The following is a 27,604-nucleotide window of genomic DNA, read 5'->3' on the forward strand; positions in this document are numbered from 1 at the left end:
TAAACAACTCTATAATAATAAATAGTTCTTATGCATTGGGGAGGAGGGGAAAGGGGGAAATGATCACTTCATGGCCAACCTTCTGGTCAGAAGCATCTCTGAAGTTCACTAGAGGCAGCTAGGTGGTATAAAGGATAGAGTACTGGGCCTGGATTCAGGAAAGGCTGAGTCCAAGCTTAGCCTTAGAAATTTAGTTACTGTGTGACCCTGGAGAAGTCACTTGACCTCTCTCTGCCTCAGTTTCTTCAACTGTAAAATGGCCATAATAATAATACTTCCCCACGTTGTTGAAAGAACCAAATAAAATATTTTAGTACAGTGCCTGGCATATGGGAAGAGGTTAATAAATGCTTATTTCCTTCCTTCCTTCTTTCCTTCCTCTTTCCTTCCTTCTTTAACTAAGTTAGTCCACAGACAAAGGGCATAAAGTCCATATTGAAACCCATCTCACATAGGCATCACCCCAGTTGAGACCCTCATCACTTCTCACCAAGACTATTGCAATAGCTTCCCAATTTCACACCCCATCTCAGGTCTCTTACCTTTTCAAATCATCTCACATTCAGCTACCAGAGTAACATTCCTCAAGTGTGAGCCTGACCATGTCACCCCCCAAAACACACACACACACTCTCTCTCTCTGTCTCTCTCTGTCTCTGTCTCTGTCTCTCTGTCTGTATCTCTCCCTCTCTTTCTCTCCCTCTCTCTCTCTCTCTCAACAAACTCCAGCCGCTCCTTATCGTCAGTGGGATCAAACACAAACTCCTCTGTTCGGCATTTAATACTCTTTGAAACCTGGCCCCATCCCACCTTTTCTGTCTATTACACTTTACTCCCCTCCTCCATGCTCTGTACAATGCAAATAAACTGACCTTCATGCTATTCTTCACTCACTAAATTTTATCTCCTGTCTCTGTGCCTAGAAAGATCTCCCTCCTCATTGTGCCCTCTTGGAAATCCTGGTTCCCCTCAAGACAAAGTTGTACCTCCTCTACACGGCTGTTCCTGGTTCCCTCTGATAGTAATGACATCCCCTCCAGATGACTTTGTATCCTGTTTTACTTGTGTTTTTCATATGTCTATAAATATACATTTTTTTCTCCTCCATTGAATGTATGCTTCTTGAATTCAGGGACTTACTGACTGGTTCACTCTTGTCTTTGTATCTCAAGCACCCAGCACAGTGCCTGACACATAGTAGGATCTTAATACATGCTTATTAAATTGTTGGTTGAGAACATCATTGTGAGGTAAGCAGTACAAGTACAATTAAGTCCATTATGTAGATAAAGGAACAGGCTCATGAAGGCTACATGACTTGCCAAGAGTCACAAAGGCGATAGGTATCAGACCTGGGATGTTAATCCAAGTCTCCTCCTGACTCTAAGGCTTTTGCTCTCTCCACTACAACATACTTGCATATCTGTAGAGTGCTTACTTTATGCCAAAGCACTATATCAAAATGTTAAAACAAATAGAACACCTCCTAAAAAGCTTCCAAACTAAACAAAAGCCATTAAACGATAAATAAATTGGGAGAAAGTAAAATATGAACAGGAAAAAAGCTATACTGTTTCTAAGACGTGAGTCATGGAGAACAGAGAAATTTATTTGAAAACATCAATCTATTTGAGAACATTATTTTAAAGCTTTAAAATCATTCAAAAATTATTATAGCCTTATCCATCAGAAACATTGTACAGTACATTGCTGATTCTATTTTCTTTCATTCACTCAACAAATATTCAGGGAATGTCTGGTCTGTGTTCAGCACTATATTAGGTAGTGGGAAGGATACCTATATAAATTTGAAAAATGATCCCTGCCTTCCAGCTTTAGTCAAGTTTTAGAGACAAGGAACATACACTTGAAAAGTTAAACAATAAGTGTCCAATACCTGGTAGGGATAATAGATGGCAGTTGTAGGAAAGAAATATTGCTGTGTACAGATTACTACTAGGAGAAGACTCCATGGCCCCTGAGATGGGCTTTGAAGGCTGGGCAACTACTGGTTAAGCAGAGAGGAGTGGAGAGAATAATAAGTGAAGTGAGAGTAGAATTACCAGAGGCAAAGAGATGGAATGACATAGTGAACAGAAAGCCAGTGTCAAGGCCAGGAAGACCTGGGTTCAAGTTCTGCTTCTGACAAATGTGTCTGTGGGCAAGTCACTTAAGCTCTCGGAGACTTTTTGGTCTCATGACCCTATTTTGCCCTTTAAAATTAGTGAGGACACTTCTTCTGACCCCAAGAACTCTTATTCATGCAGACTATAGCTAACAATATTTACCATGTTAAAAGTTAAAATATCTTATTGTGAAAATAGTTTTGACTTTGACCCCTTGTAAAGGTTTTGGGACAGCTAGGTGGTCCATTGGATAGAGTGTTGGGTCTGGAGTCAGAAAGACCTGAGTTTCAAATCTGGCCTCAGATATTTACTAGTTGTATGGACCTAGGCAAGTCACATAAGCCTGTTTGTCTGAACAACAACAACAGCAAAAGGGTTTTGAGGACCCCCAGTTTTGAAAACTGCTGTTCTTTATTGTGGTTCAATCATTTCAGCCATGTCCAACTCTTCATGACCCCTTTTGGGGTTTTCTTGGCAAAGATACTGGAGTGGTTTGCCATTTCTTTCTCCAGCTCATTTTACAGATGAAGAAACTTAAGACAAACAAGGGTAAGTGACTTGCCCAAGATCACACAGCTAGTGAATGTCTGAGACCAGATTTGAACTCAAGAGGATGAGTCTTCCTGATTCCCAGTCCATTGTTCTATCTACTGTGCCACCTTGCTGCTGTAGAAACTCTCTAAGATTACAAGTTGCAAAGATGTCGACCTATACTGATACATAAGTATACACAAGACTTATACAAGTACTATTATACTTTTCTCACCTCATACCAATGAAACCAAAGATCAAGTCACTACCTCTATTGCCATAGATCAAGGGTGCTTAGCCTGGTTATCTGTGGATGGATTTCAGGCCGTCCATGAACTTGGACAGAAAAAAAAAGATTGCACTTTTACTTCAATATAATTGGTTTCTTTTATAATCCCAGGTATTTTCTTTATACATTTAAAAACATTACTCTGAGAAGGGGTCCATAAGATTCAGAGTACCAAACAAAATCCATGACCAAAAAAAAAGTCAATCTCTGGTATAGAAGCAGTAGAATGCAAACTATGAAGGGAGATAGTGAGTAGAACAGTCTGAATTAAGCAAAAAAGTTCCTATGGGTAATTGGAGAAATAAAATTGAAAGGCTACATAGTTTGGTTTATATCAAAAAGCAAGGAGAAAAAAATGGATTTTTTTTCTGGTCTGGACTTTTCCAGTCAGTTCCAAAGCTCACAGATGCATGAAATCCAAAGTGAAATTATCAGAATGAATAGTGCTTTAAAGAGACTTGAATAAGGCTTCAGCAAGGTGGGAATACCAATGATTAGTAGGAGGAAGAGAAATAAGCTTACCTTCTGGGCGCCCTGCTTTAGAAAAGTACGGGCAAAAGTCTCTAATATGCAGTTGAGAAATCCTGCCCCAGTGACTGATATTCTGCCTCTTTGTATGAATTCTGTCCTGCAATAGAACATATCCTTCTGATGTAATTTAATTTCTCTGTACAAAGATGATACAAATTTTCAATAAATTAAAAGGATCATTTATCCTTTACTGCATTATACTGACACACCTTTTTTCTCCCCCTGACTTTGCCTTCTGATCCATCTCTTGGGTGGGAGACACCCAATATATAAAGTGCTGAGTAAAAACCCTAGGGCAAAGTTAACCTGTCACTGCACAGACAATGAATCGGATCAAGTTTTGATACTAGCTGAGGAAAACTGGGCTGAGCCATGCATTTAGGGCAGACTTAATGGCACTTTTGTTCTTTTATGCTCTTTGCTGCCCTTGTCTCCTTGAGCTTAGTCCAAAATCCCAGGGAACTATAGCTATATACATAATGGCCATCCATATAAAGGGAAGCGGCTTACCCTGGGAATCTACAGATTAGAATGTCTCAGAGGACCCAGTCCAAGGTCACAAAAGTGATGAATTTACAAGGTCAGTCATGGGTTGAGCCAAACTAGCCCCTCCCTATATACCTTGTCCCCCTCTTTCTTCATTCTCTCAATCAATTATACTTTTCAAGATCATAAAGCAAAGGTGTGACTATAGAGCCAAGATAACATTTTGTCTCTCCATCAGCAAAAATGTGGGAAAGTCCAAAGCAAGATCAAATAGAAGGGTAAAAAATGTTTAAAATGTTTTAAGTTTTAAGTTTTTGAAGGGGAAGGAAGGGAAAAGGATAAGCATTTGTATAGTGCCTACCATGTGCCAGGAACTGTACTAAGTGCTTTCACAAATATCAACTCATTTGCTCCTTTCAACAAGACTGTGAGATAGGTGCTATTAAATTATCTTCACTTTGCAATTGAGGAAACTGAGGCAAACAGAGGTCAAGTGACTTAGTCACACAGCTAGTATATGTATGAGATCAGATTTGAATCTGAGTCTTCCTCACTCCAGGCCTAACCCTCTACCCACTGTGCCTGTATATAAGGAAGGGTCAGAAGCCCCCACTTTTGTTTCTTACTGCTTTCTTTGTGGTTTTGGTACTTGTGGGATCAATGAAAGGCCCAAAGTCAGAGACCCCACAGGCCTGGCAGAGCATATCCCTAACCAGAAGTAATCCAGGAGCTCACTTCAGTAAGTCATGTTCTCATCCCTTGTGAGAGCAAGAGACAGCTAACTGTGCCCTAAAATTTCATTCCCATAATTTGGCCTCAGAGAGTAGGCTTTGTGTATGGGCCATCTTCCATATTTCTGGCACAGCCACTAAATCACTCATTTAGAAAGCATTTGCTGCTACAGGAAAACAGCATATTAACATGAATTTTAAAATTCCTGATGTCCAGAATTTTTTTGTGGTTGTTCATGGGCAGAGGAGAGGGAAAGAGAATGGTTACTCTACAGCCTTCTTCCCTGTTCTACTAATATGTTTTAACTACATCAAAAGAAGAACTCTTCAGAGATTAGGAAGAAGAATTGAATTATATTCCCCTTTTATTTTCTTCCTCTTCTGAAACTTTCTCTATGAGACCTGTAATTGTCATCTGGCTGCATGTCCATTAAAAAACAACTAAGACACTGATGAGTTTACAGCCCTTCAAAAAAGTGTCTTGGGTTAACAAAAATGAATTGGTGACATAGGGAATGAAAGATTACCATTCTCCTAAGCCATTTAGCCTCCTTTCTCCCCAAAAATTTTATTTTCAATCAAAAGAGGTAGAAGGGGATATTTGTAGCTTTCCCTCTCCTTTAACATGGATAAGAGAGAAAATAAAAGGCACGTTTTCTGGTAATGTGCATTCACAGTGAAGGCATTTCTGGTAACTTCTTGGATCCAAAAAGCTTTGTTATCTTGGTCTAAATTGTCCCTGTAAGCCCCGGTTTAGACTCTTTCCACTGAGAGTAACAGCCTATGCATTCTGATTCATAAGGCAAAGGAACAGCATTCAAAACTCATCTCTCCCTCTCTCTCTCTCTCTCTCATACACACACACACAGAGTCAGTTTATCCAAATATTCAGAGTACTTTCATAAGCTAGATAAGGTTCCTTCTATCTCTCATGTCTAAGTCCATTTAAAATAATTTGCTTGTGTAAAATTATATTCTTAAGATATTAATCTTTCTCATCCTTGATTACAGATTGTCAGCATAGAACTTTACAGAGATTTTAATATTTAAAATGAAAAGTTGAATATTCTTACAATTTGAGGGAAACCACAGTCCTCAAAGTAGGTTTAGGTCATAGATTAGTGAAATTCTCCCTTCCATCATAGTCTAACTAACAGAATCTACCCACATATCATAGAATAATGGGGTTCAAAATAGAAGTTATACCCTTGTCATAGGACAGTTTATTTTTTTAAGAACTAAAGGGCAAGAAATTCCATGCGGTCTTTCAATACTTCATCCCAGGAGCTGGGGTTGCAGCCAGGCCGGGCCGAGAGCCAGCAGCAAGCCCAGGATGGCGTACGTGTGGGGAGTGGCCAGCCCCCGCAGGACAGCAATGTACATGCCGCCATGGGGCATAGAGCACGAGGACAGCCGAGAAGGTGAAGTTGAAGACTGGAGGCACGTGACCACGCCCTACTCCACTGAGCTCATCTTCTACGTCGAGATGGACCCCCCCAGCTTGTCCTAAATGGGAGTGCCCAGAACTGAAACATATATCCAGAGGTGGGCCGACAGGCCCAGGCAGGGCCCCTGCATCTCAAGACCACACTCTCTTTCCTCAGCTTCATGTCAGACTGACCCATTGGGCTGCTAGTCGCTTGAAACTTCCTGATCTTTTTCAGACAAGTTGCTATCAAGTCATATCTCCCCTACCTTACTTATACTTGTGAATTCAAATTTTAACCCCAATATAAGACTTTATCCCTATTAAATTTCACCTTATTAGATTCTTCATGTGTCACAACCTGGCAGGAAAAAAAAAATTCATCCCAGTGTTTAACAACCTTGATCAGCAATTTTTAGATTATACATATGTAAACTAAATCCTTAAGGCTATGATTTATATTGTATACTTGCGAAACTATATTATCAGTCCTGTTCCTTTTTGCTATAAGAACGGGGGCCAACTACCTCATCAATGGAGACTCACTTTCTTTCCAATAGGTCACAGAAAAGGCACCTACCTGCGTTTGTAGATGGAGTTCCCTCACTTTGGAGTTCCCTGTTTCACTGAAATCACAGGTCCCTATCCTTTACTATCCACAGAGAAAAAAGAACAACACAGGTAAATAAAGAACACCTGTTGCTCCACATAGGGCAAATTTGATAATTATATTAATACTTGTGTCTTTTTCCTCAGAGAACTCATGAGGAGTAAGCTGGTTTTTTTTTAAATATGAGCTACAACTATTATTATTTTATGTCCACTTATTTCATTCTGTCTTCAGTGAAGATGGGAATAGAGTTTATCATCAACCTTTCTGTAAGGGCACTTCACTTGCAGATTGATTCAAAAGTCCTTATGTATCCACCATAAGTCATTTTCAGCAAAGGAGCACAACCTTTAATTTACCTTATAATTTACCTTTAAATAAAGTCTTTTATTAAATCATCCCTTAGTTTTCTTTTCTCCATGCTAGCTAAAATCATTTCTTTTCACCTATTCTCTTGTCTCCATCTCATTCTCCTCCCCCCACCATTCTATTACCCAGTTCTTCATACATTTAATGAAGATGATAAGATGATTCAAGTCTTTTCACATTGCATTTTAGGAAGAGCTAGAACTGGGCATAGTACCTAAATAAAGAACTAATATGTGCTGATTATAAAGAATATTTTCTTATATTGTACATTTTAGATGTTAAATGCCTTTGGTTTTTTTTTTTGTTTTGTTTTACTATACCTCTAAATTGCTAAATTTTGAGCAGTTTATTATCCACAAAGGTAATGTGGATAATGGATAGAGAGCTGGCCTTGAAGCCAGAAAGCCCTCTGTTCAAATTTGGCTCTGACAATACTGGTTGTGTAACCATGAGCAATTTACTAAGACTATAAGCTGCAGAGAAGGCACCTACCTGAATAGGTAGACGGAGTTCCCTCATCTAGGATTTCTCTATATCACTGAAATCACAAGTCCCTACCCCTTAGTATGCACAAAGAAAAAAAAAGGAAATGAAGAATACCTGTTGCCCCACATCATGGCATGCAATTAGATGGGCAGTTCATTGAGTTAGTTCACATGTGAGCAAAGAGTCAACAACTACAGTCCTTCTGTTAAGATGAAAGAATACCTGGCCTTGCCAGCTTCCCTGTCATTGAATTCTCCAGACCCCTGGACACCACTAACTGCTTCGCCAATGCACCCTAAGAACCTCAGGGCCTCCTCATCCAGCCTGGTCTATAACTGAACCCCACCATATGCGCTCTCTCCTACCTGGAATGTGACTGCTTGAAAGGAGAGACTACCATTCTTTTCTAAGTATATCCCCAGCACCTAGCACAGCGCTTGGCACTTAGCAAATGAACATATATAAAAATATATCTACATATATATGTACACATATACATATGTAATATATATGTATATTTTATATATATATGTATACATATATAAAATATAACCTTAATTATGAAAGAATTTTGAATCAGAGATCAGTCTGGCATCATTGAAAGTACTAAGGCAATTTACTAACGCATTATAGCTCAATTTCCTCCTGTTTTTCAACTCTGGGTCCAGGGATCAGAAAGCCAGACTGGAAAAGGCTGGGGAGGGAGGGGTTGATGAGAAGTAAAAACAGTGAGTGCAAACAACCTTTAACAGAGGCTTAGCAGTGAAGGAGAAGAGGCATCAAACCTTGACCAGTTTGATAGTGGTCAACTTTTAAGTTGGGAAGAGACCTAAGCATGTTTCCAGGCAGCAGAGAAGGTCTTCCTGGACTCAAGAATATCTCTCTATACATTACACTACACTGCCTCTGTGGGGAACAAAATGACCAGAAATCAACATTTTACAGATGCAGTATTGGGGAAAAATAAGGACAGATTGAAGATAAGTGATTAAAATGAATGGGGCAGAATTTCAGAGCAAATAGAAAGGGATAGCACAAGTGGGAATATAACCTTGTTTAGGAGGAGAGGCTATTTCATCTTTAGCAAAAAGAAGAGAAAGTGATTAAAGATGTTGGGAGGTTTTGAGGTGTCGAGCAGGAAAGACGAGGGAGCTTACAATGCATGGCCTCAATTTTTCAATAGAGGTAAAGTCACCTGCAGTGAAATACAAGGATAGAAATGGCCCTGGGAGCTTGAAAAGAATGTTAGTCAATCAAAGGTGAATAAAAAGAAGTACCATATGGCCCCCATGTAAACTACCATCGATTTAACTTTATAACTTCATTCTGTCATGGTTTTTTTCTATAATCTACCTCTGTAGTTTACCAAGGTCATCTCAAATCTTTATCCCTTATTCTAAAATACTATCTCCTATGCCACTCCCTCATGTCTACCAAGAATTGTTCTTTCTACTTTATCCAAGTCACTGATGATTGACTAACTTTGAAAGATTTCAAATGTAAACAACTTGAGGGCAAGAATGTTTTCCTGTTTTTCTGTAATTGGGTTCCCAGTGCCTTGAATATATCACATACTTTAAAAGTAAAATATTTGTTGAGTTACCTTCATTAAATGAAAACACATGGAACATGTTCCATATCAGATTTCCCACTTTTCTCTTTGGCAAACATCACAGGCATTCACGCTGCTGAATTCAGTAGGGGGCAGTCTTCACCTGGCTGATCAATGAACAGGCCAGCAAGAGCTACAAAATTTTACTGACAAGTCCAGGCCCATTCAATCCTTGTATCTGAGACACACCTAAATTTTTTTTTTCCATCAGATTGATGTAATTAAATATGGAGCATATGGGATCAAAGAAAAGAAAGAATAATCCAAGTCCTAGAAACTGCATTGTTAAAGTAAACCACAGGGTATAATCAACCACCCTTTGTCTCAGCTTCATTTAGTTACAGTTGTGTTTCTATCTCTTTCTGTGGAGGACAAAAAGTTCATGGAAAATATTGATCGCTATTTAATCCCTACAGCACATAGCTACTTACCCTGCGTCCCTGAGATGGCAGTCATGGGGAGAGCAAAGTCTATTAACGAGATCCCACCACTGAATTATTGACTGGTTAAGTATGGCAAATCTGGCCTAATTGTTTTCATGATGGGAGTTTAATTAAAGTGCCTTTGATAAAATAAAAAAAAAGAGGGCAGAGAGAAAGAAAAGGAAAGAGGGAAAGGGAGAAAAAGAAAAAGAAAGGGGGAAGAAGGAGCAGATTGTATCAAGCCTTCCCTTCAACACCGCAAAGGAAATACAGACTTTATAATCCCACATTAAGCCATGTTTCCCATTCAAATTAGACCCATTAAGTGAATTTAAAACACTTTTGATTTGTTATTTTTTTTTAAACCAAACCTTTGATTTCAATGGTGTGGGGTACTCCCACTGAGGAAATCACCTCCACAAAGGCAGACCACAAGTATTCTACAGTTTATAATCCTGGAACGGGTTGCCTGTAACACTGAGATACTATTCATGGTATGTCCAATAAAGGATCTGAACCCAGTTCTTCCTGAACCCTAGGTTGATTATCTACTATACCACACTGTCTCTACCTGCCTAGATTATATTTCCAGGCTATTTTAAAGCAAAACCTGTACAGATTCTCTCATCTCATCTTATTTACTCAATATCTACTAAAAGCAAAGAAAACCCTGGGCAAGGCACCGTAGGGGACTATTTACATAATCTAACTGTTTCTGCAGTATAGTGGAAAAAGTACTGAGCTGAAGTCCTGGCTGTGATAATTACCAGCTGTACGGCCTTTGGCATGTCACTTGAGTAAGTTTCAGTTTCCTTATTTGTAAAATAGAGATAATAATAATATTTACACTACCTACCTCACAGGATTGTTGTGAGAAAAGCATTTTGGACACTTTAAAATGCTATGGAAACATCACTATCACTATAAAGTGCATTCTTGTGGCAAGACAATATTGCAGACAACTGGTCATGAGTATTTCAGGAAAAGGTTAGGTAAGGTTGGGGGGAAGTGGTAGAAATAGGAATGGGTCTTAGTAGCTGAGCAGACACCAATGACATCTAACATTTATATTGCCAATGAGTGGTAAGTATAAATGTAATTGTGGTAAGTTCAAAGGATTCTTCCACTTCTCCCAAAGGAAAATTCAGAGAAAAGAGGAAACACTGTCATTTAGCAGTGTCTCCCTAGATAACCATTTATTTTGGTTTGTGCCATGCTATTCACAATCCCTTTCCTCAAATATGAAAAATTTTCATTTGAAAAAAGCACCTAAGCACTTGGATGCCTCCTACAAAAAGATTCTGTGGCTCATTATTCCATCATATACACATCTTAGACCTTTAAAATCTATTCTTTACAGAAAATTACACATTACACATTCATTGCACAAAAATTCTATTCATTACACAATGTAAAAATTATGCCAAATAACTTTTATAAACATACCAGGTCCTTTGATAGGTGCTAAGAAAGATAAAATGATAAATAAATCAAGGTCTCTAACCTTAAAGTTTATAATCTAGGGTTTGGGTCCAGGCTCACCCAATTCTTTCAGGTAAAAAACAAAAAAATATAAGTAACCCATGAAACAAAAGAAACCAAGAAAAGTTTTCTAAACACTGAAATTTTAGTTTTTCCTCTTGGGAGCTACTTGTCTCTGGAAACAGAGAAACTGTCATATTAGAATAATCCAATTGACAGTCTTTCCCAGAATATTGCCTCTAGCAATGTTCTAGACCAGATGCTTCAGGGAAAAAAAGAGAAAGAAAATAAAGAGAAAAACACTCCATCTCTGGTGCAATAATATACACAAGGGAGATGCCCTTCCTCCTTCTTCATCTCAATTAATGATAAACCTAAGTTTTGAAGTAGAATATTTTCTTAGCCTTGGCCATTTTCTCCCTCCAAGCTAGGGTATAGTGTAATATTGCCAAAAGAACTCCAGATCAGGAGTCAGAAGACCTTGGTTCCAGAGCTGGTTCTGCTTGACACATTGTGTTCCCCCAGGAAAATCACTTCACTTTTCTGGACCTCAATTCCCACATCTGTAAAATGAGTACTTTGGACTAGATGATCTCTAGAATCTCTTCTAGCATCAAATATCAAATTAAATTAAACATAAATTTATCATCCTAATAATGAATTCCTATTTGTATAGTGTTCCACGGTTTACAAGATGCTTTCTTTTTTTATCTTATTTTTCAATTATCAAGCATTCATTTTCTTTCTTTCCCTACCAAAAAAAAGAAAAAGAAAACCCTACAAAGTACTTTCTGCACAAGTCCCCTATGCAAGGTTAAATCTATGACTATAATATGATTTCATTAATTTTAATTAATGGGGGAGAGGAAAAGTAGAGTTTACTGAAGAGACCAAGACAACCAAATTTGACTTTTAGTTTTAATGGTACAGTGAAACACCCTTTCTTGCTTACAGTCTTGAGTGGAAGAACTAGTAGTCCTTCTACTTCTACTAGTAGTTCGTCAAACAAATAAACAACTCCAAAATGCAGCCCCCTCTGACTACTTGCAATCTACTTATTGCAGGAATTATCACACACCTAAAGTCTTATTAGGAGAATCAAAATCAGGTCTTCTTAACCTTAAATATTTGCACCATTAACCCCTTTGAAAATCTGATGAAACCAGTGAATGCCTTCTCAGAATATTATTAAATATATAATATAAAATACATAGAATTTTGCAGGATGCCAATTATATTGAAATACAGTTATCAAGACTTGAAAAAAAACTGTTCATGGATTCCTAGGTTAAAAAAGAATCCCTTGTCAAAATAGTCACAATAAAGCAAAAGAAGTAACAGGTCTCATGAGGAAAACATAAAAAGACCCAAATAGCAGGTGGAGCATTAAGCCAGGTTTCTTATGACTGAGTCCTGTACCCTACTCATTATACTATGTTAGATTAAGAAGAGTAAATAGCTGTTGTTCTCTGTTGGGACAGGACAAGTATCCTTTGGACATGTAAGGAGCTTAGTATTAAGACAGTGCTCAGATCACTAGAGCCAGGAAGTACAGAAGGATCACTATTAGGATAAGATTAGGCTGATGGGGGCAGGGTTGAGGGGAGTAGAGGAGGGAAATTCCCTAGTAGCACTTTAATAGCAAATATTTTAAACAAAACAATGTCTAATTAGGTTTTTTTATAATTTACTGGAAAATTTATTCTTAAGAATAATGATATCCTTACAAAGGACTTTTGCCTTTAGGATGGTTACTGAGACAAAGTGGAAAAGGGGGAGGAAAAGATGAGAGGATATCTGCATGTGCTTGGGAGAGGGTAAGTGAGGTGGGGTTCAATATTCTACAGGTCCCTGAAAGGTTTAGGAGACCCACTGACCCACTCCTTAGATGGGCCAAACACCGAATAACAAATAATACCATGCCAAATGGTTACATCATGAAGTTTCCAAGCTGCTCTGCTTCCTCACCCATACCCCAAGGCCATGAGTACAGGAATGTGAGTTTAGGAAGAGTTAGATTTAACAATCTATGAAAGATCTATCATTTTATAGAAGAAAAAACTGAAACTCTGAAAGGTTCAATGACTTGTCCAAGATCACATAGTAAGTCACAGAGCTGGAACTCAACTCCAAGTCTTTTAATTCTACATCCAGTGTTCCTTTTACTACTCTGGTGACCCACTAACACTGCCTTTGAGAATCATAAGTCACCTTTACACTGTGATGAGGCATTAAAGAATAACTTTAATGAAGGATATATAGCATTTAGTAGACTCATATTTGGTGAATGAATGAAAAAATAGTAGACTAAACTATCCCTACAGCTTAAAGAATAAACAAAACTCAAAGGCATGAAAAGGGAAGGCCTATAGCAAGGGAAGGAACATAATTCTTGAGCATAAACCACGAGCCCCAAAGTGAAATTTAATTCAGTCAATCAATAAACATTTAGCAAGCACTTACTATGTGCTGGACACAGTGCTAAACTCCAGGTATATAAAAGGAAGCAAAAAAACAGTCCCTGCTCTCAAGAAGCCTACAACCTAATGGGAAAGACAAGGTGCAAACAAATATAAACAAAGGCAGCTGTATACAGGATAAACAGGAAATAATTAAGAGAGGGAAGGCCTAGAATTAAGAAGGGTTGAAAAAAGCCTTCTTATGCAAGATGGAATTTTAGTTGGGAATTAAGGAAGCCAGAAAAGTCAGTAGGCAGAGCAGAGGAGAGGTCAGTGGGTCTCATTCTACCAATGGGGGACAGGCAAAGAAAATGTCCAGAGCCAAGAAACAGTGTGTCTTGTTCCTGGAATAGCCAAGAGACCAGTATCACTGGAAAACAAATCTGGGAATAAAGGGGAAGAAGACTGGAAAAGTAGGAAGGGTGTGGTTATAAAAGACTTTGAATGCAATTTTATATTTGATCCTGGAGGCAATAGGGAGCCACAGTATCTGAGTAGGGGAAATAATATGACCAGATCTGTGCTTTAGAAAAATTACTTTAGTGGCATGAAGGATGGATTAGAGGGGAAAGACTTAAGGCAGGCAGACCCACCAGCAAGCTATTACAATAGTATGGGTATGAGGTAATGAAAACTTGCACCAGAATGGTAGCAGTGTCAGAAGAGAGGTGATGGTATATTTGAGAGATGTTACAAAGGTAACCTAACTTTTGAAGTAGAATATGGCAAGGTGAGAGATAGTGAGGAGTCCAGGATGATTTCTCAGTTGTGAGCCTGAGGAACTGGAATGAGGGTTCTGCTCTCCACAGTAAAAGGGAAAGTAGGGTAGAGGGTCAGAGGGAAAGATAATGAATGCAGTTTTGGACATGTTGAGTTTAAGATGCATTCTAGATGTCTACTTCAAGGATGTCTGAAGGGCAATGGGAAATGCAAGATCAGAAGTCAACAAAGAGATTAAGGAAGAAAAGGTAGATTTAAGAATCATCAGCATAATAAACCCAAAGAGGCCAGCTTCTGGGCTAAGAATTCACTATTTCACAAAAACTGCTGGGAAAATTGGAAAATGGTAGGGCAGAAACTGGGCATAGACCAATATCTTACATCATATACCAAAATAAAGTCAAAATGGGTTCATGACTTAGGAATAAAGGCTGATACTATAAGCAATTTAGGAGAGGAAGGAATAGTTTACCTATGGAAAAGAAAATAATTCATGACCCAACAAGAGATAGAGAGCATTACAAAATGCAAAATGGATAATTTTTGATTATGTTAAATTGAAATGTTTTTGTACAAAAAAAAGCCAATGCAACAAATATTAGGAGGGAAGCAGAAAACTGGGAGAAAATCTTTATAACTAGTGTCACTGATAAAGACCTCATTTCTAAAATATACAGGGAACTGAGCCAAATATATAGGAATACAAGTCATTCCCCAATTTTGAAATGGTCGAAGGATATGAACAGGCAGTTTTCAGAGGAAGAAATTAAAGATATCTATAGGCATATGAAAAATGCTCTAAATCACCACTGATTAGAGAAATGCAAATCAAAACAACTCTTAGATACCACATCTCTCCTGTCAGATTGGCTAAAACGACAAAACTGGAAAATGATAAATGCTGGACAGGATGTGGGAAAATTGGAAAATTGTTTCATTGCTGCTGGAGTTGTGAACTGATTCAGCCATTTTGGAGAGCAATTTGGAACTATGCCCAAAGGGCTATAAAAATGTTCATACCCTTTGACCCAGCAATACCACTTCTAGGGTTGTATCCCAAAGAGATCACACAAGTGGGAAAAGGACCTATATGTACAAAAATATTTATAGTGGCTCTTTTTGTGGTGGCTAAGAATTGGAAATCAAAGCGACGCCCATCAATTGGGAAATGGCTGAACAAGCTGTGGTATATGAAGGTAATGGAATACTATTGAGCTATAAGAAATGGGGATGATACAGACTTCATAACAACCTGGAAAAACCTACATGACATAATGCCGAGTGAGTGGAGCAGAGCCAGGAGAACATTATACACAATCACAGATATATGGATTCATATAAATGTAGGAGAGAAGGTGCTGAATAGTGGAAGTGATCCAAGGCTGAAGCTTGACTGGGCATAATTGGCAATGTGACAAAGGGAGGTTGGGTTGGGTAGAGGGGTAGAAATTCAAGAAAGGAGGACAATATAGAGTTTAATGGGTTCACCAACAGGTCAAGATGGGAAAAAGAGGAGATAGTGTAGGGAAGGTGGCCTGGAAGAGAACTTAGGGGTCAATGGATTAGAGGTCACAGTGTAGATGAAGAGTAGGATTTTGTAAAGGAAGGCAGAGGGAGAACTGAAAAGCCAACAGATTATAGTTCATTGCCTTTCATCTTTCAAAAGACTGTACCTTCTTCCATGCCAACAGCATATTATCAAGACATTCCATTTGGGCCTATTTACCCTGTAGCCCCCCCATATTCTCTGACTTTCCCTATTTCCTCCCTTCCTCCATCAAAATTTATCCGCTCTGTATGCCAGTACTTACTTGCCTTACAGCCCAGGAAAGAAAAATGTTGACTTGAAATCAGAAATACCTGAATTCAAGTCCAACCTCAGACCCATATTAGCCATGTGACGTATGTAAGTCATTTAACCACTCAGCCTCATTTTCCTTATCTCTAAAAGGAGAAGGCTGAACTTACTTGAAGGTCTCTAAGGTTCCTTCGAGGTCTAAATCTATGTTCCTAGGGTCCACTAGTGGGGCCAGTTGATTTCAATTAAATTTCAACTGCTAGAAATACAAAGATAAAAAATTATTCAATTCAGGCCCTACCCTCCAGAAGTCTATGATATAATAGGGAGCATTGAAATTCCACATACAATATAACATATGATAAAAGCAAAGAAAATATCCAGAGGAAAATGGCCCAGGAAAACATGAAGTAAAAGAAATTATTTCAATGGGGAAAGACAAATATTTCAATAGGTTCAGAAGAATCACATTTTGGGTGTGTGGGATGTCTTTTATGAATGCACAGAAGAGGAGACAGAATGAGACTGGGGAAGATCTAGCAGTCTAATTTGGCCAGACTCTAGAGTGCTCCTCACCTCCACTTTTTAAAATTCTTAACTTCCTTCATGGTTCAGCTCAGGTGACATCTGTTCCAGAACTCTCATGATCTCCCTGGTTCTTAGTATTCTCTTCCTCCTAAAATCATCTTACATTTACATATTTTCTTATATTTTTTCACCCTACTACACTAAAAGCTCCTTGAGGGTAGAGGGCTAGTTTCCTTTTTTTGTCTTTTCATTTAGCACAGTGTCATACATACAGTAGGTGAATAGCCAACGTTTGTTTAATTGAGCTGAGTACAGTAGCATGAAATACAGCTGGAAAGGTTGGATCCCCAATCTGAAGAGCTTTAAAGAGGGGAAGGAGAAGGGAGCAAATATTTATTAAGGGCCTACAATGTGCCAGATACTGTGCTTTGGTACTTTAAAAATATTCTCTCGTTTTCTCCTCACAATAATGTTGAATTTCAGACTAAGAAGTTTAGAGTCACTGAAGTTTATTACTCTTTCCCTGCTTAGAGAATTGTACATTTTAACTAAACCCTTCTGTCTATGCCTTAATTCAAAAGTGTGAATCAAATGATGCAAGATGCAAGACAACCATCTTCTCCCCTTATTAATGGGGCCAGTCCTAGGAAAGATGTCCTGAACCTGTAAGGCTCTACTCAATAGAATGGTGTTTATCAATAATAACTCTATGATACTTTGTGGTTTATCAAGCCCTTCCCCAAAACAATGCTCTGAGGGAGATAGCAGAAGTATCATAATCCCCTTTTATAGATAGGGACAATAATATTGAAGCTCAAATTGGTGAATGGACTTGCCCACAGTCACATAGCTAGGAAGCATCAATATTGGAACTGAGAATGACTTTTGGGGGCCAGACATGGAAGTAAGACCACAACTACACACAACCCAATATTATCTGAATCACACAACTAATAGCCACTGGCACATCTATAGGCAGCTTTCTCAAAAACTTAGGAACCCAGAACAGCTGGTTCCTGCCAGACATGGATAAGTCTAATTCAAAACTTAGGAGGGGCACAAAGCTTTGGTTTTATTCCCTCTATCATTTTAAACAAGGGGCTGTTACCTTGTTTCTAGGGCAGATGAGAGAATGCAACAGCGACAGGCATTGAATTTCTTCTCAGTGCTACAGCATGTTTTACAATTTGTGTTCTGAGCTTGGACGTGTATCAAAAGTGGCAGCAGCGGATTCCAGCATCTGAAATTACTTCAAATGCTGCTGTAAATGCATAGTAGGAAACTGAACACTGCTGCTCAATTTTGCTTTCTGTCTCTTTGCTTAGCTGCCAATATTAACACTGATTACAAAACTGACAGTGTAGTCACCAGATGCTGATTCTCAACGTGATTGAGGACTGTGATTCTGATCCTAAGTGTACCAGCATTATATTCATATTTTTGTCTTAAGGAGTTTCAAGATGTTGCATGTAAAATCAGCACCTTGGTTTTAAAAAAAATTATTGCTGACATGGGGAAGGGAGAAAGAAGGAAGCCTTTCTATTGCAAAGTCTAAGTCTCATCTATCAAAACCCTTAGAGAAAGATTGTATAATTTTAGTACTAATTAGGATCACTTAAGTCTCCCTCTTTATACTGTGTTGCTTTATTATCTATTGTCTCCAATGATGAATTTCTTCTTACTCAGATTAAAAAGTGCCATTGCTTGACTTCTCTAAACTTTTCAGAAGGGTGTTTCAGTTCCTCTTCTCCTGGTGGAGAAGGGACATGTGAACAATTTACATGTTATACAAGTAAAAAAACAATTTAAAAATACATTGAATTAATGAAGCTAGGAAACTAGGCTATGCTGCCTTAGGAAACCTTTCATTAATACTTTAGGATTCTGAGAAGTTAAATATTCAAGATAGAATGATTGAAAAATCAGTGACAATACCAAGGTGTTAGCACATTTTTAATAAAAATTTCTTGTAAAATCATCTTGTGACTTAGGTAGAATAAGTATTATTATTCCTACTTTTCAGAAGCAGAAACCAAGCAAAAGGTTAATGATTTTCTTAGACATCATCATAATAGCTAGCATTTCTATAGCTCCTTAAGATTTGCAAAGCATGTTATACATGTTATGTCACTTGAGCCTTACCACTACCCTGTATGGTGGGTATAATCATCCTCATTTTACAAATGAAGAAACCCGAGGCTGAGAGAAGTGACTTGCCCAGAACCACAAAGCTAGTAAATATCTGAGATGGGATTCAAACTTGGGTCCTTTTGAGAAAATTAATTTAAAAGTGCTTTTGCATAAAGCAAATTTGCATAGATGCAAGTATATGGTATTATTAATACTTACAGTTAATAAAAACCTATTTTTAGATCTGTATTGTCATCTTAATTTAGATGACATATTTCTTTAAAATTAAAAATGATAAATTTGTAGAATGAGCCATGCTGACCATAATGAAAATGTCTCCAACTTTGCTATAGCTACAAACAGTGATATCTGGGCTATTCACATGTAGAGTATTTCACAGACAGTTAGTGGCCCAGCTAAAACTAAAAACCAGGTCAGTACAGGATTCTCTCTACTGACTTCACTGCCTACTTATTGAGGATGCTATATAAGGCAAGGGTTGGGTTAGTTGTCTGAAGCCTTCTCCAATTAGTTAGTGGTACAATACTTGATGCTCATTGACCTGCAAAATGTACACTTGCTCTTTTACTTCCTTCCTCTGATCTGCAAGCTAAGAGTATACTACCATTTACCTATTGGCAATATACTCAGTATTCCTCCTGGACAAAGATCCCAATGGCAGCCAAACTAAAATAGGGAAGAAAACGCAGCAGAGGATATTAAATTTCTCATGGGTCTCGTAACAAATTTCTCTTGGGGCCACTCACTTTTAGGGCTCTCACTACACAGATAAGTGCTAATTTCAATAACCGACTTTGAAAACAGTCAGAAAAGTAACTCTACTTAGCAGAAGATCAAAATGAAGGAAAATATAGCCTCATTTTGAAATGTGAAAGCTTACAAACAGCCACTCTTGTCAGAACATGAAGATAGCCAGTCTGAGTATGGTACTTTTCCAGGGGAGAGTTAAAATTCTTTATCAGATAAATTATCACTCATCTAACATAGGGCAGTAAATTCCTGCTAGAAAGTAGGAAGACAGGTTCCTAAGGTTCCCTTCAACTCCCAAATTCCAAGAATTTCAGAGTACCAGCTATATATATATATATCTTAGACCTTTTAAAGTACAGAGAACTTTGACCTCTGTTGGGCAGTTATCACGCTCCAGTTTTTGTTGAGGTTTTTTGAGAACACATCATATTTCCCCTTCTAGAATGTGAGTGCCTTAGGAGCATGGACTGTATCTTAAATGTCTTTGCATCTTCAAGACCTAGCACATTATAGTGCAATGTATTAACATCAATAAAAATGATAAATATTTGTTAAATAAATGATTGAATAAAGAAATTACTAAGGGAAGTGAGGGAAGAAAGTGCCCTGGAGATAGTAACACAAAATAAGGAGGGAAATCCATTAAAACCACATGTACAGACATAAAAAAGACAAATTAATATGTTGGAGAGCAGCATATTGCAGACAAAGAAGGCTCTGGTCCAGATGTTTTATTTATACAGATAAAATCTGTTATTCCACTTTCCTTAATTGTTTCATGTTTCAACAATAGTCTGACCACCAATTAGTATGCTGAACATCAAGTTCAGGGTATGTGTGTGTATGTAGAATAATGCTTCCTTTGACCACAGATCCAGAGGCTTTTCTGAAAGCCATTAGCTATTTCTTTAATTCCTTTATCTCTAGGGCTGAAATTTAAGGTAAAAAACAAATCCTGAATGAAATCTGCATAGCCAATGCGTTACATTACTTTGGACAAGTCAAGCACAAAATATAGCAATAAAGGGTAGAAGTACTCTTTTTCTTCCCTAAAAAGGTAGAAAAAAAGTAAAAACAGTTTGGAAATGCAAACAAGATGGCAAAGTATAGTGCCATCAAGTTATCTGCCCAATTCACTCCTAGAAAAAGAAATTTTAACATTTTGTCGAAGAAACAGATCTACCATTAGGAAAAAAATTCAATGACCCTAAAAATATGCACACGTATATGTGTATCATTGAATTACCAAGAGAATAGATTCACTTTATCTTTACTGGTATTGGTGTTGGGGTACATGTATATTTGTGTTTAATTGGTGGAAACCAATTTAGAATTAAAGTTTTTTTTAAAAAAGTAACTAAAATGTCCATACCCTTTGACCCAAAGACCCCACTGCTAGACATATAACCCAAGGAATTTAAAGATAGAAATAAAGGTCCCATATATAATAAAATCATCATAGTGTCACTTTTTGTGAAAGTGAAGTAAATGTCCTTTGCTTAGGGAATGGCAAAGCAAATTGCAGCACAATAATGAAACAGACTATTACTACACTATAAGAAACAATTAATTTAAAGAATTCAAAAGCATGAGAAGATGTATGACCCTGTGAAGAGTAAAATAGTGAGTACCAGGAAAACAGCATATACAACCATAGCAATATAAACAGAAAGAACAATAAAGCTGAACACTGTATTATCAAAATGACTAAGCTTCACCCCAGAAAAGGACTGAAAAAAATGTACCTTTTTCCCTTTGCAGAAGTGAGGGGTGATAGGTATATAATATTTTATATACTGGCAGATATAGTTGATATATTCACTGGTTTTGCTAAATTGCTTTTTTTTCCTTTTGCTTTTTTAATCTTTTTTAAGAGGGATGACACTATGGTAGGAATGATGTAGAAATATATTTGGAAATAAAAATGACATTAGAAACTAAAGCTATCAATAAAAATAAGATTTTAAAAAGCATACACCTACCAGGTTATGTATTTTATTAAGATATGAAGTTTTATATACCTTATTAATTGGAACTACCATACCACTATTCTAAGAATATTCACATGACAAAATTTAGCAGCACTGACAATTTGTCAGGTTAAAGACAGCCACTCATCACTTTCATTTAATCTGTCCCTAAAGTTGAATATGAACTTTCTGATCATGTTCTAAGAGGAATTTCATGCTGCATATGCATTAATTCAACACAAATTTATAATAGGTGCCTACTTAACCTTAGCAGCCTATGTTTCAAAAGGTAAACATTAAGAAGTCTTAGAAATTATGTTTAAGTATTAATGGGTAAGTCGATTCTTTAAGCCCGAAGATGAGTAACATGTAACTGAGGCATTTATTCAAAAATGAAATAGTCCTGGCTCTCAAATATTACGCATTTAATTAGCCTTTATTATACTGAAATGAAATTAAATGTTCCCTTAAGATGCCATAGTTTTTTTTTTTAATTTAACATAAAAATCTCCATACTACTATAGTTAGGAAGTAAAAATAATTCTCCTGTATGTAAGAGTAGTTAAATATTTTGTAATTGTATTCTTCAATTAAACAAAATGTTTATTATTGAAATCAAAGCAAGTAGGCATCAAATGTGATTACTTGTCTTCCTTCATATGTGAGTTTGCGAACAAATCCTACTAACCAAGTATAACATGAGCAAAAGACACCAAAAAGAAGCACATCCAAGACTTCCAAATGTGTTTGCAAACATACAACAGGAACTCATTAATAAGCCTGCATTGATTGTAAAATCCCAAAGGTCAAGCACCATCACTTACTATTAACTAATCAATGAATGTTCATAAATATCCTGGGGACAAACAAAGTTTAAATAAGAAAGGCTCCTATCCTTAACTAGTCTACTTGAGGTTGAAATACTAGGACACATATCTATAATACATATACAATATTTGATTGCAATGACCTTAGAAAGTTGCAAAATAAAGTATTAAGTGAGATACAAGAGGCAAGGTCCTTATGGAAACATATTTACATTTTTAAAAAGCTTTTGTTACTTTTTGTTACAATGAAATTTTAAATAATTAACTTTGAGGATAAAAGTATAAATTAAAATAAAATAAAATACCCATCTATAGCACCAAACCAATTATTTTTTCAGTAAGTCCATGTGGTCAAAAAGTAGCAAAAATTACCCACTTCTATTTTAAGGTCTTCACCACCACAAATCAAGTCTCTCCTATTTTTCTTTGTGATCACACATGTCCCATTCTCTCTCTCTCTCTCTCTTTTTCTCTCTCCCTCTCTCTCTCTCTCTCTCTCTCTCTCACACACACACACACACACACACACACACAAACACACACAATTATGCAAAACAATAGTCATTCAATAAATATAACTAACTGTACAGATGAAAGTGCAGATGCTTTGAAAGAACACATAGATTCAGAGGTGCCAATAAGTCCTGACTTCAAAAAATGGAAAGCATACACCTATGTAGTAACATTGCTAAACATAGTCTCAGGCAAAGTAGAACCCATTTTGTTGGTGTAGTCGAAAAATTACTGGACTGGTAGTCAGATGAGACCTAACTCACTTTTGGCACTTACTATGTGATCATGAGTGAGTAACCTAACCCTTTTGAGCCTTAGTTTCTATGTCTCTAAAGTGAGGATAGTACCACACATAGTACCTAAGGTTCCATATATGTAAGGTTCCAATCAGATAATGTATATAAAGTGATTAGTAACTTTTAATGCATAATACATGAGCTTTGATCATTACCTCATTTGCATTTTTGTGATAGAGTTCAGACAGGAATGGACCTATTACAAGTGGCTATCCTGTTTTTATTTTATATTAAATTTTCTGAGGACTATTGTATAGGTGAAAAAAGAGCTGCTTCTTGTAATTTTGTAAAAGTATTAGGGTAGAACTTGTCTTCCATAGGCTCATTAAAAGCCTCTTTGGGATAGTTCCCGAAGCAAACAAGATTATGGGGATGGTATTAATTTAACATTGTTCACACATAATTTCGATTTCTTCTGCTAGCTTTTTTATTCCACACACCTTGGTGGTTATGATTATCTGGTACTACAGCATCTATTAAAAACATATTTCTTAAATTTTTAAGATTCAATGTTGTGCCCAAGCAATTGTGGACTATCAGTGGTAAGTCTAGTTCCAGTATAGGTTACTTGTAGTTTACTTGAGATCTCTATTTGTAGCATGGAAATTTGTTGTCTGTTATTTTATAAGATAGAGTGGTTCTAATGTGTAATCCTAGCCAATAATAGTTCTTGACATGGTAAGTGTTAAGTCTGTAAAGCCAGCAGTGATTATGTTGTAAAGGTACTACTTTTTCCTTGCATAATCTCCATTGATCAATAAGTTCAGACTCCTTAAGCACAACCCATTTGTAATTTCTGGTAGTTATGCTCTGGTCCTACACTGCCATCATAAGCTCCTCTATTTCTTTATATCGGCAAATTCATATGGCTCAATCATTTATTTGATGCTTCTTTGTCCAGATATTTTTGGTTGAATTTATGTGGATGTCACCAATGGAGGGCCTTTTGATTCCACTCTTGGATCTTACCTACTTCAAAATCTCCATCTGGAAGTAACAATTTTCAGTTCTTTTTGACAAACCTACTAGCATATACATATTTTGGGGCTTAACCTGCCTGGTCCAAAAGTACTTCTGTAAGTTCTGAACCAATTTATCATGTGCTATAAAGATATTTGCCAATCATCATCCTCCTTTTTGGTGAGGAAGTGTTAATTTTTCCAAAACTGCCTTAGAGGCTCTGCGTTTTGTTCACATTTTAAATTGTTTTGCTGGGTTACTTTATAAATATATCATGGTCTGCTTTGTGCATGTTGACTGATATTGAAGAGGTGTTAGTTGCTTTGAATATGTTCTTCTTCCTAGGCTCTGATTTCAGAATACCAATAAGTTTCTTGACCTTTGCATCTTTGTTTGACATCTATTGTCTAGAGGAACACAAGGTAGTTTTAAGTATCACCTCCTTCCATTAGTTCAACTTGACCTCCAGATTTGAGCTTTAGTGTCTACCTTTTCTGGACATACATTAAGGATTTTACACTTGTCAAGTCCAAATGACATTTTTGTATTATTGAATAAAGACTCCATAAGATAGAGAAGCTGTTTAATATGTTCCAGGTGGGAAGCCATATAAACTTGTTATCACTAATATACATCAAGGATTTTATTATTATTATCATTATCATTATTATTATTATTATTATTATTATTGTGTTTATGTCATTCAATTTTAATAGATCTATTAAGTGCCTACAATGTGGAAGACACTGTGCCAAGGATAGACTTTGTATAGATTCTAATCTCCTGGAGGACAGAGACTCTCTCACGCACTTCTTTTTGCATTCCTCTCATCACCAAGTACAGTGCTGGGAACATAGTTAAGTACCCTATATTTGCTTTTTTTTTTAAGTGAGTAAGTAAAGACTTTAGATAAAGAGGGATCTGAGAAGGACAAACTTCATGACCTTCCCTCATCCCCCAGCTCTAACAGTCTAGGATTTATAACTCATTGATCCTAAGATCCTGGAAGATGACAGAGGATGGGAAGATGTTGAGTCAATTTAGTGAAGAGAGGATTGATTTGGAAATTAACAAAGTATAATGGGATGGAGGAGGAGGTGATTGGCCTAAAGAGGTGACACAATTTTAAAAAACTCAGGTGGGAGTTGAAATTAGACATGCAAAGGGAAATAGAGCATAGTCTCAGCCAAAAACTGCAGGAAATCCATTTCAAACTCATCTCAGAATTGAAGAGACAGGCAGAGCATAGGGACAGAATGACATTTGGTTTCCCATCACACACCCACACCTGCTAACCAACACACAGCTTGTAGATCTAATTTTAGGCTTAACCGCCTTGACAGTTTTTCTCTTTAAAAAAAAAAGTTCATATTTCATCTTCTGGTCCCCGTAAGTGACTAGTCATTACTATCACAACTCCTGAGTGGGGAGTGAAAGAAAAAATGAATGTATTTCTTTACTTGACTTCTCTCCCTCAATTACCTACTTGTTTTAAGGTACCTGATGAAATGTCTTCCTGAAGCCATATCAAGAGCTAAATATCCATGAGATCACTGGAACCCAAACACTGCTTTTATTCCCTCACTTTTCTGCTTAAGAAATCTCAAATGACTTCCCATTACCTAAAGAAAAAAAAAATCAAATTCCTTAGCCAATCTTTGAAGGCTCTTTACAATCAGTTCCTAGTCTACCTAACATTCCAACCTTACTTTCTACTACATCTATATAAATTATCTTTCCCAGAAAACCTGGTCTACCTACTTCCCCACAAATATGCCTTTTTCATTCACTCTGATCAATAAATTGAGATTCAGTCAATAAATTGGTTTATTGACTGCCTGACAGATTCTCTTCTGTCCCCTATTTGAATGCTCTTCCTACTCCTTTCTAGCTACAAAGTCCTACCTACCAGTTAAAACCAAGCTTCCACCTCCTGCAGGTGGGCTCCACGGCCCACCAGGATTTATCTCCCCCCTCCACTGAATTCCTATTGCACCAATACTCTGCACAATAATCGTTTGTTACTTAAAATAATATTTATATTTTTAGTTAGCTTTTTTCACATACCCATCTTATTTTGCCTATTCAATTTTAAATTCTTTGAGGGCAAGGGCCATACTTTAATACTTCTATATATGACCCATAGGTCCTAGCATGAGGAAAATAGCAAACAAACTCTTAAAAACCAATAACAAGAGTCACCAAGAAGCAAGCAAACACAAGAAATTCTAAGTTAGGATGTTTAGTTTGTAATATGGATTATTGATCATATAAATTTGAAGTCAAAAATCTGTTTTTGTGCCTGAGAAAGTTAGGAATTATGTTCTAGCCCATGCCTTCCCCTGCAGCCTTTTGAAGGAAAAACGTTTCCTATTTTAAATAGCTGGCACCTTCCCAAATCACCTCGTAAGACCCCATTCATAGACTAAGAAGTAATTTCTTCAGGAAAAGACATCAAATCCAATCTAAAATGTTTTAAGGGAAACATTAGAAACTTGATAAGGGTATCACAGAATGTCAGAATTGAAAGGGACCCAACCACTGCAATTTCTAGGAGGAAAAGAAGAGAATGGGATAGACTATTAGTTAATGGCCACATCAAAATTCAAGTGGCCTGACCACTAGTCTTTTATATTTTTCAATAAGCCATGCTAAAACTAATTGTATTTTAACAAAAAAAAAAAGTAAATCCTAGAGTTGAGGGCAAAAGGAAAAATAAAGTGCCAGTAAAATAACATCTTTAAAGGGCTTTGGGGAGATTTCAAAACAAAAACATGAAGGAATAATGTTTCCAAAATGTTATTTCCCTGGGATTTCCAGACCAAGATGTCAAGATTCATGTCGCTGAGGAAAGCACATCCAACAGGAAAGGGGCCTGAGAATATCAGGTTGAGATGAAATTAGGTTCCTCTCTAAATTAGAACTTTTCTGCATAAAATTAGAAAATCTAAACTGCTACACTTTTCATACTACTATGTAGTAAGAAAAACTTTATTTCATACATGCAGATGGTACTCTTATTGCCAGTCAGCTGTTCCACCAAATGGGAAACATTTGGCCCACCTGAGCGTGTGGATTGCTCAGAGCAAACTTGTCCTCACTACTGAGGAAATCATTTAACGTGCATCTTCTTAGAAGGGTGACCACAACAAAGTACCAACCAAGTACCTTCTTATCATTTTCTATCTATATGTACTTTAACAGAGTGAATCATCAAGTACTATGGCATAAGTGAGATGGCATCACGGCAGAGTGGATAAAGAGCCAGACTCAGAGTCCAGAATACCTGCTTTCAAGTCCTGTTTCTGATGCATACTGGCTATGTGACCAGAGCTAGGTCACTTAACCTCTAAGTAACCCCAGGCAACTCCATAAGATGATGAATTGCAGAGCAGTTGTCAATCTGCATGGGTTGAGGAATTTTGCTCCCTAAGAATGCCAATGAAATCACAGGTTCAGATCATAACATAAGGAGCTCAAATGGACAGATAATAAATTTGGCAGGCTAGTGAAGCTTTTTAAAAGCCCATC

General features: G+C 37.1%; 1 protein-coding gene across 2 annotated transcripts in view; it reads right to left on the reverse strand.

Annotated features, from left to right (window-relative positions):
• The window catches only part of PRELID2 (PRELI domain containing 2), a 92,320-nt gene that overhangs the window by 29,923 nt on the left and 34,793 nt on the right, over positions 1-27,604 (reverse strand). For both annotated transcript variants that reach the window (XM_036748433.1, XM_036748434.1), the window contains exon 5: positions 3,469-3,574. In XM_036748433.1, the coding sequence (XP_036604328.1) occupies positions 3,469-3,574 (106 nt within the window). The remainder of the gene's footprint in view (positions 1-3,468; positions 3,575-27,604) is intronic.

The sequence above is a fragment of the Trichosurus vulpecula genome, chromosome 3, assembly GCF_011100635.1.
Source record: "Trichosurus vulpecula isolate mTriVul1 chromosome 3, mTriVul1.pri, whole genome shotgun sequence".
NCBI lineage: Eukaryota > Metazoa > Chordata > Mammalia > Diprotodontia > Phalangeridae > Trichosurus > Trichosurus vulpecula.